This window comes from Lepus europaeus, chromosome 7 (genome assembly GCF_033115175.1).
Source record: "Lepus europaeus isolate LE1 chromosome 7, mLepTim1.pri, whole genome shotgun sequence".
Classification (NCBI taxonomy): Eukaryota; Metazoa; Chordata; class Mammalia; order Lagomorpha; family Leporidae; genus Lepus; species Lepus europaeus.
Window position 1 is genome coordinate 18,519,914 of NC_084833.1, and position 19,960 is coordinate 18,539,873.

General features: G+C 48.3%; 2 protein-coding genes across 6 annotated transcripts in view; one reads left to right on the plus strand and one right to left on the minus strand.

Annotated features, from left to right (window-relative positions):
• ATG13 (autophagy related 13) overlaps positions 1-1,916 on the minus strand; it is a 63,791-nt gene extending 61,875 nt beyond the window's left edge. Inside the window, exons 1-2 of one of the 5 annotated variants that reach the window (XM_062196220.1) lie at positions 1,512-1,916; positions 945-1,060 (exon numbers count right to left, since the gene is read on the minus strand). The gene's annotated coding sequence lies outside the window, so the exon portion shown is untranslated. The other 4 variants (XM_062196218.1, XM_062196217.1, XM_062196216.1 and 1 more) reach the window with 4 other exon arrangements.
• Positions 1,917-2,046: 130 nt separating this feature from the next.
• On the plus strand, positions 2,047-19,821 carry HARBI1 (harbinger transposase derived 1). The gene is made up of 3 exons (XM_062196221.1): positions 2,047-2,128; positions 2,822-3,620; positions 12,212-19,821. The coding sequence occupies exons 2-3, from the start codon at positions 2,951-2,953 to the stop codon at positions 12,589-12,591; spliced, it is 1,050 nt and encodes a 349-aa protein (XP_062052205.1). The 5' UTR covers positions 2,047-2,128; positions 2,822-2,950; the 3' UTR covers positions 12,592-19,821.
• The last annotated feature ends 139 nt before the right edge of the window (positions 19,822-19,960 follow it).

A 19,960-nucleotide genomic window follows, 5' to 3' on the forward strand; every position in this document is an offset into this window, starting at 1 on the left:
GCTGGTGCTGTGGTGTAGCAGGTAAAGCCGCCACCTGCAGTGCCAGAATCCTATATGCGCACTAGTTCAAGTCCTGGCTGCTCCACTTTCAATCCAGCTAATGTGCCTGGGAAAGCAGTAGAAGATGACCCAAGTCCTTGGGCCCCTGCACCCACGTGGGAAACCTGGAAGAAGCTCCTGGCTCCTGGCTTCGGATCAGCCCTACTCCATCCACTGCAGTCATTTGGGGAGTGAACCAGCGGACAGACGCTCTCTCTCTCTCTCTCTCTCTCTCTCTCTCTCTCTTTGTAACTCTGCCTTTCAAATAAATGAATAAGTCTTTAAAAAAAAAAAAAAAGGAAAACTCTGTGGTTTGTAATATGAAATTTCAGTCTCAACATCCGCCATCACCTTCTGATCGTTATACCCAATGGGGCACACTTTGAAAATACTGCATGAATTAACTGCGCCCAACTCCCTACGGTTTAATGACAAGTTGCTTCCACACATATTCATCACCCACTGCGTACTGAAAGTATTGTTCGGAGTCAGGATTCTATCCCACAAGCGTGTATACGCCTTCTCCTCATCTGGAAAATAGTTGAAATTCAAAGAAACCAAACAGCTTTGCAGTGTGGTTGGAACGACCATATCCAAGGGACTAGCACTGTCAAAACACTTACAAACCGGGAACTTCATTCAGTGTCCAGGGAGCGTCTGCGGTTGCTCAGTACTTAACAGAATAAGGCAGGTGTCCCATCCAGTCTACAACTCCGGGAGGTGACTGTTTTAATTCTTTCCCCGCACCCACCCTTTCTTCCGGCTGTGGGGCGGCCAGAGCAGGAAGAAACACTAAAAGTGAAATGCTACCTCCAACGGATCGGACCAACGGGGAGCTACCTCCCTGGGAGGGAGAAAATGGACAGCAGTTAGGGGGCCGTCCGGGAAGGCGCTCGGCCACTTACCCAGAGATGCATCCAACGAGAAGGGATCGCGGGTGTCCACAGGCCGTTCCACTGCCGGTAAGAAGACAGTCGTGAGCCTTGGGTCCCCTCTGTCACTAGTCAACAGTCACCCTCACCTACACGCGGAGTACATATTCGACGCTCAGCAAATGAGAACCTCCATCGGCACCCAACCCCCCCAGCAACGACCTCCGGGAAGCTTGACAACCCAACCCAAAGGGCTGCGAAGCCGGAGGCGCAAGCCCGGACTAGGAACCATCGGGGACCAGTGGGGCCCACGGACACCCGGCTTTCCCCGAGAAAACCCGACCGCTCCGGGCACGGAACCGCAGCTCGTCCAGCAGCAGGAGGCCGACAGGCCGCAGAGCCATGGCCTCCCACCCGGGGGCGCTGAGAGATGCGGGGGTATCCGCGCACCCCGACGTTGGTACCTGCGAAGCTGCGGCACAGACAGTGGCTCGGGACTCTCATTACGGAGGCCGGGGCCTGGGGCCGGCCAGCCGCGCGTCCTGGCTGACGGGTCCGCGCTCCGGCGCCGCAGGGACAGCACAGGTCGCGGCTGGGTACCTCGCGCTCCGGCGTCTCCCGGCGCGAAGGCCTTCAGCGTTTCGCTCTCAGCACTGCGCGAGTTGTCGCCCTCAGGTCGACTGGCGCTACTCAGGGCTGCCGTCGCCAGTCAAGCGATCACTGCTGCCCCAAGCCCGGCAACCAGTCGTCTCCCGGCGCCGCCATCGTTAGTGTTTGTTTTCATCCGCTTGGGTGAAGGCGCGAGGCGGGGGGAGGCGGAGGAAGAGGGCTATGGGGGAAGTCCAGCTGTCTAACCTGAGCCGCACTTTCGTTACAGCGTGGACGCCTTATTTAAATCCTTTGTTCCTCGAAACCGCCATCAAGGTCATTTACATTCTATATAAGCCCTCTTGTCCAAATTTCTAAGCTCCTCAGAAGGCGAGAAAGGCGGAAAGAGGAGGCCTTTGAAGAGGTGAGGCCGTCTGTGCCGTGTGTGGAATGTGCGGCGCCGAACCGCAGGCCGCGGCGACAGCGGCAGTGAGGACGCGGCCCGGGGCGGGCGCTGACGTGGAGGGGGCGGGGCCGCTGTTGCGCGCCGTGGCGGCGGAGGAAGGCCGGACCGGCTGGGTGGCTGGGTGGGTGGGGAGTGTGGCTGGTAACCTGGCATCCGCAGAGAGGTGGGTGACTGGCCGTGGTTGGCGTTGGGTGTCCGACGCAACCAGACGTTGGTATCCATTTTTTGAGACGCCTTTTCAAGGTGGCGGAGTCGCTTCCCCAACCCCTCTTCTCTGCTTGGCTTCCAACTTCCTCACTTCTTAGCCCGCAGCCCCGCGATCTGGATTTCTTGGCGTGAAGGAAAAGCCCGTTTGTTAGGGCGCCCAGTGCCGGCCACCTGGCGGGGTCAGGGTCTGGCTTCGCTCTTTGCTTTCTGCCGCCTCCTCCCTTGGGAGGCTGGTTTGCGCACCCCCCCACGTCTGTTCTGTGCTTATCAACTGAAGCCAGAGGCTTTGGATCACGACACCCCCCCCCCCCCCCGTGACTAATCCTTCCCGAAGGTCGTTAGGACTTACGTCAACCGCTTCGTGACCCGCAGAGTTAGCAGCAGGCCTCTTTGACATTGTCAACGATTATGCCCTCACCTCCATTCATCTTTTGCTGTTCTCAGTTGAACTCGCAGGCGTTAAACGAACCACCGACATGAAACTCCCGTTGCCCTAAAAACCAGAGCGAACCCGTCCTGCAGCCACGAGTTGGTGGAGAAAACCCCAGAATTCGAAGTACAGTGTCTTGTGCCGGAACGAACGCACAGAAAAGGTGCGGTTATAGCCACTCGTGTAGATTTCTAATGCTTTTTATTTTAACCTTTACAGAGAGAAGATTATAAATGCCAGAACCATGTAAGTGGTGGTTAAATACCTTACATACCTTCTTGCACCAACATCGTCCCTGGAAGAGTTCAGGAACTGTAGCAGAGAGGAGAGACTACGCCCGCGGGTGCCATGGCTATACCCATCACGGTGCTGGACTGTGATCTCTTGCTGTATGGCCGAGGTCACCGGACTCTGGACCGCTTTAAGCTGGATGATGTCACTGATGAGCACCTGATGTCCATGTATGGGTTTCCTCGGCAGTTCATTTATTACTTAGTAGAGCTCCTGGGAACCAGCCTCTCTAGACCTACTCAGCGATCCAGGGCTATTAGCCCAGAGACACAGATCCTCGCGGCCTTGGGCTTTTACACCTCGGGTTCCTTCCAGACCCGCCTGGGAGATGCTATTGGAATCAGCCAGGCCTCTATGAGTCGTTGCGTTGCCAATGTCACCGAAGCGCTGGTGGAAAGGGCCTCCCAGTTCATTCGCTTTCCGGCCGACGAAGCCTCCACACAAGCTCTGAAGGATGAATTCTACGGGCTCGCAGGGATGCCGGGGGTCATAGGGGTGGTTGATTGCCTGCATGTGGCAATCAAGGCACCCAATGCCGAAGACCTCTCCTACGTGAACCGCAAGGGGCTGCATTCCTTAAACTGCCTGATGGTGTGTGACATCCGAGGGGCCCTGATGACCGTGGAGACAAACTGGCCAGGCAGCCTACGGGACTCCGCCGTGCTGCAGCAGTCTGCTCTCAGTCGGCACTTGGAAGCCGGGTTGCACAAAGATAGCTGGCTCCTTGGTAAGTTTGCAGGGGTAAAGCTTGTGTAGCTATGTAAGAGTCACAGGGTAGCGGGAAACTATTTCAGGCTCAGTCTCAGCCCCGTCACTGCTTTGTGAGATCCCGGGGAAAACTCTCTGAGCTTATTAAAAAGCAACATTTAAAAACCACTTGGCAAAACTTCAAAACATATTATTTGACCTAGCTCTTCCACTTCTAGGAATTTGACGTAGATACACACACATACACACACACATATATAATTATTTGAAAGACATAGTTAGAGAGAGAAAGAGGGAAGAGAGAGGTCTTCCATCCACTGGTTCACTACCCAATTGGCCACAACAGCCAAAGCTGGGCCAGGCCAAAGCCAGGAGCTTCTTCCCATGTGGGTGCCAGGGTCCAAGGACTTCCGCCATCCTCTGCTGCTTTCCCAGGCACATTAGTAGGGAGCTGGATTGGAAGTGGAGCAGCCGGCACTTGAATCGGTGCCCATATGGGATGCTGGTGTCACAGGCGGTGGCTTAACCCATTAGGCCACACTGCTGGCTCCAGAGATATATATTTCTAAATATACAAAGTTGCATACAAGAATTTACATTAGAGGGGACTGGTGCTCTGGCACAGCAGGTTAAAGCCATGGCTTGCAGTGCTGGCATCCAGTATGGGTGCTGGTTCGAGTCCCGGCTGCTCCACTTCTGATTTTGCCCCTGCTAATGTGCCTGGTACAGCAGCAAGAGATGGCCCAGGTCCCTGAACCTCTGCACCCATGTAGGAGACCTGGAAGAAGCTCCTGACTCCTGGCTTCAGATCTGCCCAGCTCCAGCTGTTGTGGCCATTTGGGGAGTGAACCGGCAGATAGAAGACTTTTTTTTCTCTCTCTCTAACTCTGCCTTTCAAATAAATAAATAAATCTTACTTTAAAAAAAAAGGCCAAATTATTTATTTACTTGAAAGGCAAAAGACAAAGCGATAGAGAGGGAGAGTCAAAGAAAGATCATCCATTTCCTGGTTTACTTACAAAATAGCCAGGGCTGGCCCAGGCTGAAGCCAGGTACCTGGAATTCCATTCAGGTGGCAGGAACCCAAGTCCTTGGGCCATCATCCTTTGCTTCCCAGGTGCATTAGCAGGAAGCTGGATCAGAAAGGTAGAGAAGCCTGGACATGAATGGCCACCATAGGATGGCCTGCAGGTGCCCCAAAATGCAGTTTAACTTGCTTCGCTCCTGCCCCAAGCCTTAATTTAAAAAAAAAAAAATATTTTATTTATTTATTTGAGAGTTAGAGTTACACACAGAGGGAGAGACAGAGAGAAAGGTCTTCCATTCACTGGTTCACTTCCCAAATGGCTGTAACAGCTGGAGCTGGGCTGATCAGAAGCCAGGAGCCAGGAGCTTCTCCTAGGTCTCCCAGATGGGTGCAGGGACCCAAGGACTTGGACCATCTTCCACTGCTTTCCCAGGTCATAGCAGAGAGCTGAATCGGAAGAGGAGTAGCCAGGACCCTAACACACCCATATGGGATGCCAGCACTGTAGGCAAAGGCCCAGCCCACTACACCATAGCGCTGGGCCCCCCGAGCCTTAATTCTTATCATCTGAAAATAACGCCAGCAACAGTAATATTATGAGGATTAAGTAATGTATGGGGGGGGCAATGCTGTGGTGTAGCACTTGTGGGGGGTCTCACATAATGGCAATTTAAACATTTTAACTGCCAGGTTCAAGGGACTTTCCACTGCTAGCTAAATTTGTCACAGCTGTGCAGTCACCGCAGTTCGTCCTAAGTAACATTCAGTGGTTTCCTACTTGTATCACTAAGCTGAGGGTTTCAACAGGACGTGGAGAGATTAGTGAAATGAATTCCTACCATAAGAACTGAAGGGCACTGTCTACTATCATTTGCAAATAGATTCCATTGTTACAATCACCAGTGGGAAAATATCTTCATATGATACTTTATTACAAACTTTCCATATATTACTTTTTTTTTTGTTTTGAAATATTTGTTTATTTGAAAGGCAGAGTTATAGAAAGGCAGAGGCAGAGAGAGACAGAGAGAGGTGTCTTCCATCCGCTGGTTCACTCCCCAGATGACCGCAGCAGCCAGAGCTATGCTGATCAGAAGCCAGGAGCCAAGCACTTCCTCTGGGTCTCCAACGCGGGTGCAGGGTCTCAAGTGCTTGGGCCATCTTCCACTGCTTTCCCAGGGCATAGCAGAGAGCAGGATTGTAAATGGAGCAGCCAGGACTCGAACCAGTGTCCATATGGGTTGCTGGCACTTCAGGCTGTGGCTTTACCCACTATGCCACAGCACTGGCCCCAACAAATGCTGTTTTGCACATGACATGGTGTGAGAGATGAAAAGATACATTAAAAAGTAAAAGACCTTTCTTTACAGGCTACTAATCATATCCACACCACACCTGCACATAGCACAGTGCCTAACATGATGTAAATGCTCAGAAAACATTTCCCTTTAACATACTTTCTGAAACATTAAAAAGAAACTTCCCAGGGTTTGGTGTTGTGGTATAGTGGGTAAAGCCACTGCCTGCAATGCTGGCATCCCAGATGGCCGTTGGTTCAAGTCCCAGCTGCTCCACTTATGATCCAGCTCCCTGCTAACGGCCTGGGAAAAGCAGTGGAAGGTGGCCCAAGTGCTTGGACCCCTGCACCCATATGGGAGTCCTGGAGGAGGCTTTTGACTCCTGGTTTCAGCGTGGCCCGGCCCCAGCCATTGTAGCCATCTGGGGAGTGAACGAGCAGATGGCACTCTCTGCCCCTCTCTGACTCTGACTTTGAAATCAATCAATCAATCTTTTTAAAGTCTTTGCACAGTGATTTTTTTTTTTTTTTTGGACAGGCAGAGTGGACAGTGAGACAGAGAGAAAGGTCTTCCTTTTGCCATTGGTTCACCCTCCAACGGTCGCCATGGCCAGCGCGCTGCGGCCGGCGCACCGCGCAGGTCCGAAGGCAGGAGCCAGGTGCTTCTCCTGGTCTCCCATGGGGTGCAGGGCCCAAGCACTTGGGCCATCCTCCACTGCATTCCCTGGCCATAGCAGAGAGCTGGCCTGGAAGAGGGGCAACCGGGACAGAATCTGGCACCCTGACCGGGACTAGAACCTGGTGTGCCGGCGCTGCAAGGTGGAGGATTAGCCTAGTGAGCCGTGGTGCCGGCTGATTTTTTTTTTTTTTTAAGATTTCTTTTTATTTGAAAGTCACAGTTACAGAGAGAGGAGAAGAGAGAAAAGACAGAAAGAGAGAGAAATCTTCTATCTGCTGGTTCACTCCCCAGGTGGCTGCAGTGGCCACTGCTTTCCCAGGCTATTAGCAGGGAGCTGGATTGGAAGTAGAGCAGCTGGGACTGGAACCGGCACGCATATGGGATGCCCGCACCGCAGGTGGAAAATTAACCCACTATGCCACAGTGCTGGCCTCACTTTATTTATTTTTTTAAAAGATTTATTTTTATTTATTTGAAAGGCAGAGTTACAAAGAGAGGTAGAGACAGAGAGGAATTCCATGTGCTGTTTCACTTTCCAGTTGGCCGCAACGGCTGCAGCTGTGCTGATCCGAAGCCAGGAGCCAGGAGCTTTTCCCGGGTCTCCCGTGTGGGTGCAAGGGCCCAAGGACTTGGGCCATCTTCTACTGCTTTGCCAGGCCATAGCAGGGAGCTGGATTGGAAGTGGACCAGCCAGTTCTAGAACTGGAGCCCATATGGGATTCTGGTACTATAGGTGGTGGCTTTACCCGCTATGCCACAATGCTGGTCCAGCGGCCTCACTTTAAAGTAGTTTCTTTGAGCCGGCGCCGCGGCTTACTAGGCTAATCCTCCGCCTTACGGCGCCGGCACACCGGGTTCTAGTCCCGGTCGGGGTGTCAGATTCTGTCCCGGTTGCCCCTCTTCCAGGCCAGCTCTCTGCTGTGGCCAGGGAGTGCAGTGGAGGATGGCCCAAGTGCTTGGGCCCTGCACCCCATGGGAGACCAGGAGAAGCACCTGGCTCCTGCCATCGGAGCAGCGCGGTGCACCGGCCGCATCGCGCCTACCGCGGCGGCCATTGGAGGGTGAACCAACGGCAAAAGGAAGACCTTTCGGCCGGCACCGTGGCTCACTAGGCTAATCCTCCGCCTTGCGGCGCCGGCACACCGGGTTCTAGTCCCGGTCGGGGCACCGATCCTGTCCCGGTTGCCCCTCTTCCAGGCCAGCTCTCTGCTGTGGCCAGGGAGTGCAGTGGAGGATGGCCCAAGTGCTTGGGCCCTGCACCCCATGGGAGACCAGGAGAAGCACCTGGCTCCTGCCATCGGATCAGCGCGGTGCGCCGGCCCCAGTGCGCTACCGCGGCGGCCATTGGAGGGTGAACCAACGGCAAAAAGGAAGACCTTTCTCTCTGTCTCTCTCTCTCACTGTCCACTCTGCCTGTCAAAAATAAAAAAATAAAAATAAAAAATTTTTTTTTAAAAAAAAAAGGAAGACCTTTCTGTCTGTCTCTCTCTCACTGTCCACTCTGTCAAAAAAAAAAAAAATTCAAAGTAGTTTCTTTGCATTATTTGCATAGTTGAAAATCAGAAAAACTCCAGCAAATTTTTATGTATTTTCTGATTCACCTCTCTGCACAGAGTAGAGAGATGTTTATTGCAACAATGTTTAACAGATGTTTAATTAGGCTATTTTTGATACCAGGTCTAGTGAGAGACCCTAACTAAGCTAGGAAGGTGTATCCCTGGAAATTGAAGTTGTAAAGTTTTTATTTATTTTTTTTAAAGATTTATCTATTTGAAAGGCCAAATCAGAGAGCGGAAGAGGCAGAGAGATCTTTCATCCACTGATTTATTCCCCCAAAACTATCACAATGGCCAGACCCGGGATGATCTGGAGCCAGGAGCCAGGAGCCTCTTCTGGGTCTCCCATGCAGTTGCAGGGGCCCAAGCACTTAGGCCATCTTCTGCTGCCTTCCCTGGCCATTAGCAGAGAGCTGGGTCAGAAAAGGAGCAACCAGGACTCAAACCAGCGCCCATATGGGATGCCAGCACTGCAGGCCGCAGTTTTACCTGCTACACCACAGCGCCAGCCCTGACCTTTCTTTCTTTTTTTTTTTTTTAAGATGTATTTATTTATTTGAAAGAGAAGTGGAGAGAGAGGGAAACGCGTGCACACACACACAGCGTGCACACACACACAGAGCGAGGGTGAGAGAGTATCTGCCACCTGCTGGGTCACTCCCCAGATGGCTGCAATGGCCAAAGGTGAGCCAGACTAAAGCCAGGAGCCAGGAACTTCTTCCAAGTCTCTTGTGTGGATGTAGGGGCCCAAGTACTTGGGCCATCTTCCTCGGCTTTTCCCAGGCCCTTAACAGGGAGCTGGATGGGAAGTGGAACAGCCAGGACTTGATCCGGTGCCCGTGTTGAATGCTAGCATCATAGGTGGCGGCTTTATGGGCTGCACCACAGTGCTGGCCCTGAAGTTGTGAAAATTGAATCCCTTAGCACTCTCGGTTCTGGTGCAGCCAGTCCTGTTCTGTTTGAAAGTCTGTAAGAACTCTAACAGGAAAAACTAATGTGAAAATCTCTGATTAGTGTAGTTTTTCACAAATTTTCAAAGTCAAAAGAATCATCTGGGTAATTACTCTAATTATTTTACTTATTTGAAAGATGGTGATAGACAGAGAGACATCTCCCATCCACTGGTTCACTCCCCAGATACCGGCAACAGCCCAATGCTAGGAACCTGAAACTCCATCTGGGTCTCCCATGTGGGTGGCAGGAACCCAGAAGGCAGAAGTGCTACCTTCCTTTATGTTAGAGAGAGAGAGAGTCAGAGACGGAGATTACGTAATGAATTGTATGTCAAGAACAGCATCTGATAATGAAAAGCTCCAGATTTATCAAGTCTAGAACTGTGGTCCCTTAGCATGTTTTCACCTGCTGTCATCCCTTCCTCTGCTCCTAGCCTCATCTGCTCATCCCTTCAGACTGTATTACCTGAACTCCCCTCTAAACATACCTGCTCCTGTGAACCGTGCAGCCGGAGCTTTTAGTTCTTCATCTCTTGGCCTGGTCCTGTTAAGCAGCTTTGGTTAAGATCTGCCAGAATGTCTTGTGGATGACTGATCATATAAGCAATTGTAATCTGTTTAGCAATTCTGATCCTAATCCCCTCCTGAGTGTCTGTTTCTCAGCGATGCCTGGATTATAACCAGTTAAAGACGGTGGAGCATTTTACAAAAAGGTCTGCATTAACTGGCTGGTCCTGCGTCTCTCTCCCCACTGAAGGCGCATACTGTTTCTTGGAGAAACGTTCACAAACAGCAGCTCCGTGTTTAGCATTCACCTTAGGGGTTTACCCTATTCTCATTTACAGCCTTACACCATTGTTTTATGACTCTGAGTCTGACATTAGCATTTGGTGACTAATCTCCTTCCTGTGCCTGATTTGTTAAAGGGTGCTGACATCTATTTTGATCTTCTCATTTGCAAAATGAGTTTAATATCTAACATGGCAGAATTGGGATTGGATAATAAGAGTTATTTTTGAAGTGCTTGCACAGTTTCTGCTACATAGTAGGTGCTCAGTGAGTCATAGGTATTATTTTTCCTAGTGTTTACAGCATCAGTTTCCTAAATTCAGGATTTAGTTGGCATGAGTTCAATTAAAAGATTAGCTTATATTTAGAAGAAAAAAGAGTCAGCTAAATATAAATTTTGAAAGTCTTCTGACGTTTCTTAGGTATTTACAGCTAATCTAGTTTCTGAAATGGAAGCTCCTAAGAGAGAGGAGTCCCATATGTTTGGAACAGTGCCTAGCACTGTCTGAACAGTCTGGAACTATTTACCAAAATTGATGGTGGGTCAGGAGCACAGTAATTGTGCAAGTTGGTACTCTAGAGCCTAATTGTCTCCAATTTCTAGGAGCTCTTGCCTCTGTGTGAGACATTGTATCTGCCAGACCTGGTGAGTCAGGACAATTAAACATTATAGAAACATTGTGCTGCTGTATTAGGACATTGCACCCCAGTTTTGTTTGTTTTTGTTAGCACTTCCCAGGATTATTGGATAAGGAGGTGACGTAAGGTGACTTGTGTGTATTATTTTAATTGACTTCTGATTTCATTTCCTTATTGCTATTACTGTTTGCTTCGTTATATTTATGTTCCCCTTGTTAATGTAAAATTCTTTCAGTTCCTCTGTTACAAAGGCTTGGTTTAGTGACTATAGTGTTTAGAAAGGCAGAACAACTGGGTTTTGATCTCTCCCAAAAATATAGGGACTTTTAATCTCACCCCTTGAGATAAATTATTATACCCGTGAAATACCTTAAAATCCCTAGGAAATGCTTTCAGACCTGAAACTTTATTTTATTTTTAAAATTTATTTTTCTCTTTCTCTTTTTAATTTGAAAGGCAGAGAAACAGAGAGACAGAGCAAGAGTGAGCTCTTCATCCTCTGGTTGATTCCCCAAATGCCTGCAGCAGCCAGGGCTGGGCCAGACTGAAGCCAGGAGCCCAGAATACACTCAGAGTCTCCTTTGTGGGTGGCAGGGATCCAAATATTTGAGCCATCATCTGCTGCCCTCCTAGGGTGTAGTTAGCAGGGAGGTGGGTCCAGAAGCAGAGGAGCTGGGACTAGAACTACCAGGCACTCTGATACGGGGTATGGGCATCCCAGTGGTATCTTCAGTTTGATGCCAAACACCCAGTCTACAGAGACCTGAAATTTTAGTGGTAAAGTTGGAAATGTTTTTGGGATTTCCTGGGAGAATTCTTCTTCTCTTACACTCTTGCTCTTTAGAGATACTGAAGATTGGCATGCTATTTGATAGTTGTTATTTTGTCTTTTATTGAATAATCTGAATTTGGAAAATCTGGGAATTTTATTGCCTCCAATGCCTTCATCTCCTTCTACATTCTTTCATATTTGGCTTTCTTTAGCTATCAGCTTTTCCCTCTGTTGGGTTTTTCTTTTATTTATTTATTTATTTAAAATATTGATTGATTTGAAAGTCAGATTTACTCAGACGGGGCAGGGAGAGAGAGAGATCGTCCATCTGCTGGTTCACTCCCTAAATGGCTGCAACAGCCAGGCCAAACCCAGGTGCTTCTTCTGGGTCTCCCATGTGGGCGCAGGGAACCAAGGACTTGGGCCATCCTCTGTTGCTCCCCAGATGACTACAACAGCCAGGGCTGGGCCAGGCTGAAGCCAGGAGGTTTATAGGCCCAAAGACTAGGGTCATCCTGTGCTGCCTTCCCAGGGACATTAGCAGGGAGCTGGATCTGAAGTGGAGCAGCTAGATTCGAACCAGTGTGCATATGAGATGCTGGGGGCTACAGGCTGTGTGTTTAACCTGCTGAGCCACAGCGCTGCCGCCCTCCTCCTGTTGGTTTTAACTAAGGATATTCTCAGGAGAGACTCAGGACCTCCTGCTCATGACTCTGGCAGGTGTGCTTTTCACCCCAGCATTTACCTGTTCATTTTTCTGTGTGATTTGACTCCAGAGGCCATTGCATTTTCTTATATGTGCGTTAAACTATCACTTTAAATGTGTGTTTCTAAATATCACTTCTTGTTTGTTTTCCAAGTATAATCAGTTTTATTTCCTTCGGGCCCTCTCCCACAGGTGACAGCTCCTTCTTTCTCCGCACTTGGCTCATGACCCCACTGCACATTCCTGAAACTCCAGCTGAATATCGCTACAACATGGCCCATTCTGCAACGCACAGTGTTATCGAGAAGACGTTCCGAACCCTCTGCTGCCGATTCCGATGCCTGGACGGATCCAAGGGGGCACTGCAGTACTCTCCAGAGAAGTCCAGTCACATCATCCTGGCTTGCTGTGTCCTCCACAACATCTCCCTGGAGCACGGGATGGACATTTGGTCCTCTCCAGTGACAGGACCCGTAGACCAGCCCCCTGAGGAAGAGTTTGAGCACATGGAGTCCCTGGACTTACAGGCTGACCGTGTCCGACAGGAGCTGATGCTTGCTCATTTTAGTTAATGTGGTGGAAGGTAGGGAGAAGGGAGACTTTCCAGGAATTGTGACAGATTTCCCCCCTCACCACCCTTGACGTGGTGCCATGACCTACTTGTGATACACTGACGTTTAATCTGTGTTTTAGGAGGGGTGGGTCCATGCCAGACTATCGTGAGTCAGTTGCAAATATATTAACTAAACTAAAACCAAGACAACAGTCCTGTACTATCCAGTGAACTCCAGTTCGAGCTCCACTCGTTTGAAAGCTCTCTGGTTACAAGCGTTTATGATTATGCCAGCAAAGTCACAGAAAAAGGGAAAATAGGATACAGCCAAAATATTTTTTGAGTTTCAATTATCTAGGGATTTCAAATGAAAGCAGCATTTGTCCCAATCTGAGTATATTTTAGTATTTTTACTTTATGGCATAATCTGAGACAAATGTAAAGAGTGAATTTAAGTCAGGAAATGTTCTTCTGACGTAAGTCAGTGGCTACTAATCTGGGTTTGCAGCGTTGTGTTTTTTCCTTTTTTAAAAAGTATTTATTTTAAGAGGCAGAGACACACACAGAGCTCCCACTTGCTGGTCCACTTTCCAAGTGCCTGCAAAGCTGGGACTAGGCTGGACTGAAGCCGGGAACTGAGAACTCAGTCGAGGTCTCCCACGTGGGTGGCAGGAGCTCGATTACTTGGGCCACCACCACTGCCTCCCAGGCTCCATGTTAGCTGGGTGCTGGAATCAGGAGCTGGAGCTGGGTATTGAACCCAGGTACTCCAGGCCAAATGCACACCCCCGGTTTTTGCTTTTGAGACGCTGTTAAAGAAAGTCTAAAACTTCCATCTTTTGACTGCAATAATTGGATTTAGACTTAGTTCCTATCAGGAACATCTGAACTCCAGTCCCCCATTTCTAAAACTGAGTCTAAATGGGCTGAAGAATCAAATTAGCTTACACAAGACAATTCAAACATAAATTAGCAAGACTGATACTTCACAGAGAGTATAAAGACCCCGGTAGATTGATGGGCAAAGGAAATTCTCCAAGGGTTAGACAGCTCACATCTAACTAGTGCACGTTTCTTATGATGTTAGAATGCTTGTTTGGTCATTCTGTTTTGAAATTCTTTGTACAGAGGAAGATTTATTGAATGAAGTAGGCATGTGGAAGTATTAAAAAAAGAGAGGTAAAAGGAATGTGATTTCTGGGTTTGAAAATAATTCTGGAGTTGGACATTGGATATCTTATATGCAGTGATGGACAGAATTTCTCAGGAAATAAGTAATTCCCTAGCAAGTCTTGTTCTAAAATTATAGTGATGTGAAAATAACCTAATTGTGGGCTGGTGCTGTGGTATAGCGGGTAAAGCCACCACCTGCAGTGCCAGCATCCCATATGGGCACTGGTTCAAGACCCGGCTGCTTTACTTCCAATCCAGCTCTCTGCTATGGCCTGGGAAAACAGTGGAGGATGGCCCAAGGACTTGGGCCCCTGCACCAGTGTGGGAGACCCGGAAGTTACTCCTGGCTCCTGGCTTCAGATCGGCCCAGTTCTGGCCATTGCGGCCAACTGGGGAGTGAACCAGCAGATGGAAGATCCTTCTGCCTCTGCCTCTGCCTCTCTGTAACTCTGCCTTTCAAATAAATAAATCTAAAAAAAAAAAGAAGGTTAAAAAATAACCTAATTGGAATAATGAAAGTGTGAATTAGGTTCACACATTGGTGTCTTTGCTGGGACAAAAAAGGCACTTTCCTCAAGCTTGTTTTGCTGCTGGTTTCTCAGCCACTCACCCTGTGGTACCTCTGAATTGTCCTTTTGGATCATTTCCTACCTGCCTTTGGCAGTGTTAACCTGGTGATTTTCAAAGGAAAGAAATGAACAGCTGATGATACAAGAAATTTTGAAATAAATCAAGGGTGACTCATTCTCAAGATTAAAAACAATTATGGATTATTATCTGCTGTTTATTTCCACTCCAAATGCTATTTCCTGTCATTTCGCTCCTCTGCAAAGGGGATTCATGGCAAGAGCTTATGCCTAATAGGTACAGGGCTATCGCTGAGCTGGGCGTGGACAGCAGAGGCAACCCTTGACTGGGAAGTGGCGCCGTATTTGTTGTGCTGTAGGGATGCCCTGTTACATCTTTATTCCTTTGTAAAGTTTAACTTGCAACCCTAGTTTGGTCCATCTCCCTCATAAGGCAGTATTTTAACTTTCATGGTCTCCCCCGTTTAAGTCTCCACTGAAGGGTGTTTTGCCCATCACGTTTTGGCTCGATCATGCATATTGCATCAGGAGAGGGTTTCTGCCAACCACGTATCATAGGTGACAAAATAGAGTGTGATCATGGAAAGTGCCTCATATTTTAGCCTTGCATAACTGCATGTAAGGAAAATGGGGCTTTTTTACAACTTAGTAGATGGTGACATGGAGGCTGAGTGGGAGGGATAGTCTTGGAGACATTTCACATGCAGTTTCCAGCCTGTTTACTTGCACACCGACGATGATCTCTATGTGCCGATCTTACCGAACGTTGGCTGGCTTTGCTTTTCCTGGGGGTGTCTTATTTCCTAACATTTCCACAAGGAAACTGCTCATTCGTTTAATATCCTTACAACCTAGGTTTTTTACAAGTTGGCATTTTTTCTTTCTCAGTCCCTAGTTACACTATCCCTAAAATGACCTAGGGGAAGGATGAGGGTTTGTGCTTCTCAGTTGCCGCGGGTGTGCTCACAGGGGCTTTTTATTTAGGGTCTGAGAAGAGGTGTTAGCATGGATTTATAGTCTCTTCCTGGCATGGTTTGGGAAAGAGTCAAGGATTTTGCCAGTCTTATGTAAGCCTCCTCTTCCTGTGTGGATAACTCCATCTGGCAGCGTAGGATTTCCAGATTTGCTCTCTGATGTTTCAGACAGCAAGGACCCAGGATATAGCAAGGTACCTACCAACACAGGTACTGGTTCATCACGGGTTTGCCAATTCCATCAACATATTCTTGGCTTAAATTAACTGACCAAGGGTGGAGCTCCTTTCCTGACCCTTAGGCTGTAAAGGATCTTTAGCAAGTAAATCTAATTTAGGACCAAAAACACCACAACTTTAAAATCATAAAGTAAGAGAGAGGGGGTAAGGGTGAAATAAGGGCTAGACAGATAATAAAGAATTTTTTTCAATAGCCGAAACAAACTGGAAAGAGCTCAGAGACTGCACTTGGCAGTGGAGGAGGAAGTAAGCAGAGGACAAGGAGACAAGGATCATAGGGTCTCAGAATTGTACACTCACATGTCTTCAGGGCCCGTTTTGTTTTCTAGGTCCCACCACAATTTTATAAAAATGGAACTACAAAAGGTTGCAGACTTAGAATTAGCATTCTTATTGATTACAGGAGGTAGGCATTTAGTGCAGCTGATAAGTCACTGCTTAGGAAACTTACATCCCATACCAGAATGTCTGGCTTGAGTCCCAGCTCTTTTTTCCATTCCAATTTCCTGCTAATGTGCATGCTGGGAGGCAGCAGTTGATGGCTCAAGTCCTTGAATCTCTGCCACAAACCCAGGAGACCCAGATTGAACTGGGTTCTGGCTTTGGCCTGGTCCAGCCTTGGGCATGTTGCAGGCATTTCAAGACTGAACCATTAGAGATTCTCTCTCTGGCTCTGGCTCTCACTGTTTACCTTAAAAAAAAAAAAAAAAAAAAAAAAAAGACTGTATTGATTCTAAGAATGGGAATGCAGGAAGGAAAGGAAAATACTAGTCGAAGGCTGGTTTCCTAACGTAAAATTCACAGCTGGGCCGATCCAAAGCCAAGACCCAGGAGCTCCTTCTGGGTCTCCCACGTGGATACAGGAGCCCAAGCACTTGGGCCATCTTCTACTGCTTTCCCCGGCCATTAGCAGAGAGCTGGATCGGAAGAGGAGCAGCCAGAAAACGGGAGCCCACATGGGATGCCAGTGCTGCAGGCAGAGGCTTAGCCTACCACGCCACAGTGCCTGCCCCTAAGTTAGCAAATTTCAGACTGTTGAGCTGAACAAATTTCAGTGAGGTGTCTCCATGTTTGCCCAGCAAGACATTGAGGATCTATAGTCTGTTGAAATGTTGTTTCCCTAATCCTTACAGAAAGTGCTTTTTTTTGTTTTTTAAATAGAAAGGCTAATTTTTTTTTGTGATTGTAGCGCCTCAAGATGTTCATACATTTCCGTCTACTAATAGCTATCGCTGGAAAGCTATCCTATGTAAATAACTCCAATGAAGGAAGAGCCTCATTCATACTCTACTGCCAGAGGTTTCCTGCGCTCTGGGATCTCTCCCATCCCCGGACTTCTACACCGCTAGACTGCTTCTACCTTTGCCATTCCCCCCGGAGTGTGACAGTGACCCTGGAACACCAGCACGATGAGAACAGGTTCCAAAGAACAGAATGGAGTCGCAACAGCAAAATCTCCAACTGGCTCACCGTTTTGGCTGCTCGAGGCCTATGCCCTCTTCTTGGACTTCCCACTGGATGCTGCCAGTGCTGCTGCAGAGCTCCCTCGCTAGGTTCAAGCCTGATTTCCACCATCCAGAGTATGGCAGGGCAGAGGCACATTCTCAGAGCCCAGAGCCAGGATAAGCAACGGAGTCTTCTCCCCCGTCTCCTCTCTCCCAGCCCATACGCCTCAGTCCTCTCTAACCTGTTTAGCCTTTCTATCATCTTTCTATGTGAGCGCCACAAGGACCATAGTTAGGGCGACCAACCCCCTGGTTTGCACAGAGCTGCCACATGTTCGTCGTGAAAGTCCCATAGCCTGGGAAATCCCTGAGCCCTGGGCAAGCCAGGCCCATTGGTCATACTCCTTCGCAGGAAGCACCGTCCTTTCTTCAGTGGAGTGGCTCCTCTAGGAGAATGCCACCAGAATACAGTGCCCAACAGTCACCACCACAGTGAGTGACTAACTCCACACCAGCAGGCAGGGCAGCAGCAGCATAGTCAAGGCGGCCTTTGCTTTTGCTTGCCTGGATTCATTTTCACACTTCTTCCTCCAGTGTGAGGAGATGCCTGCGAGTCTGAGTGTTTCAGCTCCTCACCTTTTGTGATCCAGTCTTCAGTCTAAATACATAAGAAAGAGCAATCAATCGCTGTCACACTGAATCTTAAATTAATTCAAAAAGGAAACAATGTGTGGTGGTGGTGGTGGTGGTGGTGGTAGGGTGTTTGGCACAGTGGCCAAAACATTGCTTGGGACCCCCATGTCCCAGACAGAGTTTCTGGGTTTGAATCGTAACTCCGCTGCTGATCCCAGCACCCTGGGTGCAGTAAGTAACGAATCCAGTGGTGGGGGCCCTGCTACCCATGTGAGAGACCCAAATGGAGTTCCTGGCTTCTGCTTTGACCTGGCCCAGGCCTGGTTGTTGAGGGCATTTGGAGCGTGAACCAGTGAATGGATCTCTCCCTGTCTGTCTGTCCCTGTCTGTGTCTCTCTGCCTGTTATTCATATATACATACTGACTGACTGTGAAAAAAAAAATTCTTTAAAGGAAATAGATCTGTAGAGATAAACTACTGCCATCTTTTCTACAGTCCATCTTAGGGAGCAGTCTGGCTTCAGCTTCTCAAATATTTCCGTTTCTGGTGACAATTTTTGATGAATATTTGCATCATTCTCAAATGTTTTTCTCACAATATAAGTCTCCAGCTTTTGAAAAACTGACAATGGCGCCAGCACCGTGGCTCAACAGGCTAATCCTCTGCCTTGCGGCACCGGCACACCCGGTTCTAGTCCTGGTCAGGGCGCCGGATTCTATCCCGGTTGCCCCTCTTCCAGGCCAGCTCTCTGCTATGGCCCGGGAGTGCAGTGGAGGATGGCCCAAGTGCTTGGGCCCTGAACCCCATAGGAGACCAGGAGAAGCACCTGGCTCCTGGCTTCGGAGCAGCACGGTGCGCCGGCCACAGCGGCCAATGGAGGGTGAACCAATGGAAAAGGAAGACCTTTCTCTCTCTCTCTCTCTCTCACTATTCACTCTGCCTGTTCAAAAAAAAAAAAAAAAAAAAAGAAAAAGAAAAAGAAAAAAGAAAAGCTGACAATGTCTGGTAACCTTGAAATTAGTTTCTTTAGCTTTTTTTTTTCCCCCACTGCAGTCAAGGTTTCAAAGTAATGTAATTATTTGGGTCAAATTTCAGTGAGGGCTATGGCTCTAGACACTACTTGGCGCAAGCCTTGTCAAGAAGGAAGCTTCTGCAGTGAGTGCTGTTGTAGTGTAAACTCAGCTCTGAGAAGCAGCGAGGGAACATCTTCCCCCCGCCCCACGTGGCTCCAGGAGTGTAGCAGACTGCGTGTTGTCACCTGGGATCCAGTTGCCATTGACTTAGAGGGAATATGTCTGCCCAGGATAAAGACTAGTTCCTAGTTTCTCTTGCAGTTAGGTGTGGCTTTGTGACTAAATTGTAGGCAATGGAATTTTAAGTGGGTGGAAATGCCCTGTGCTGTTTTTACGATGTGTCCTCATGGCTAGGAGACGTACTTTTCTGTTTTCACAAAGACGTACTTTGTCAGCTTTGGTGGTTGGAATGTGGATGTGATAGCTGGAGCTTGAGCAGTCGTCTTGGATCTTAGGTGAAAACCACTTATTGAAGATGCAAAGCAACGAGACAGAAGATGCCAGGTCCCTGACACTGACAGCCACATCTTACACTGGACTGCACGTTGCTGGATTTCTTTTACGTGGCAGAGAACTAAACCTGTACCTTGATTCAATATTCTTTTTGTTAGCTCATGTGCGATAAGACCTGATCATAAATAATGTTATAACTGCCTCTCTCCAAGAGCAGTAATACCTATTACACAGGAAATGTTTAGAAGCAACAAACATATTCAACAATGGGGAGCATAGTCAGTATATCCCCTCAATGGAATATTGAGCCATCGTTAAAAATAACAACTGTTGAGTCAGGAGTCTTGCCTAATAGTTAAGCTGCCAGTTGGAACACCTGTGTCGCATATGGGGTACCTGGGTTTAATACCCAGCTCGGGCTCCTGTTTCCGGCTTCATGGCTGATTTGAACACCAGGAGGTAGCAGTGATGGCTCAAATGGTTGGGTCCTTGTTACCCACATGGGAGATTGGGATTGAGTTCCTGGCTCCTGGCTTCATTGTGGACATTTGGGGAGTTGAAGCAGTGGGTGGGAGTTCTCTGTCTCTCTGTATCTCAGAAAAAACAACTACCATGATTAAGGACTTTAATAGGGATACATTGTGATACAACTACATCATCAAATTAAAATTTTGTCATTTAGAAGCATATTTTCAAGTTTTTTTAGGCTTTCATAAATGTTGGTATAATGTTCATTTAAGATATTTTCATTTTATCTGAATATCCAAATTTTTTATCTATTTCATTTTATTTGAAAGGCAGAGAGACAGA

What these genes read in the sequence shown, in the direction of transcription:
- HARBI1 (XM_062196221.1), top strand. Translation starts at nt 2,951, where the DNA reads ATGGCTATACCCATCACGGTGCTGGACTGTGATCTCTTGCTGTATGGC. An exon ending in CAAAGATAGCTGGCTCCTTG is followed by an intron (nt 3,621 to 12,211) that starts GTAAGTTTGCAG and finishes CCTCTCCCACAG; the next exon opens with GTGACAGCTCCTTCTTTCTC.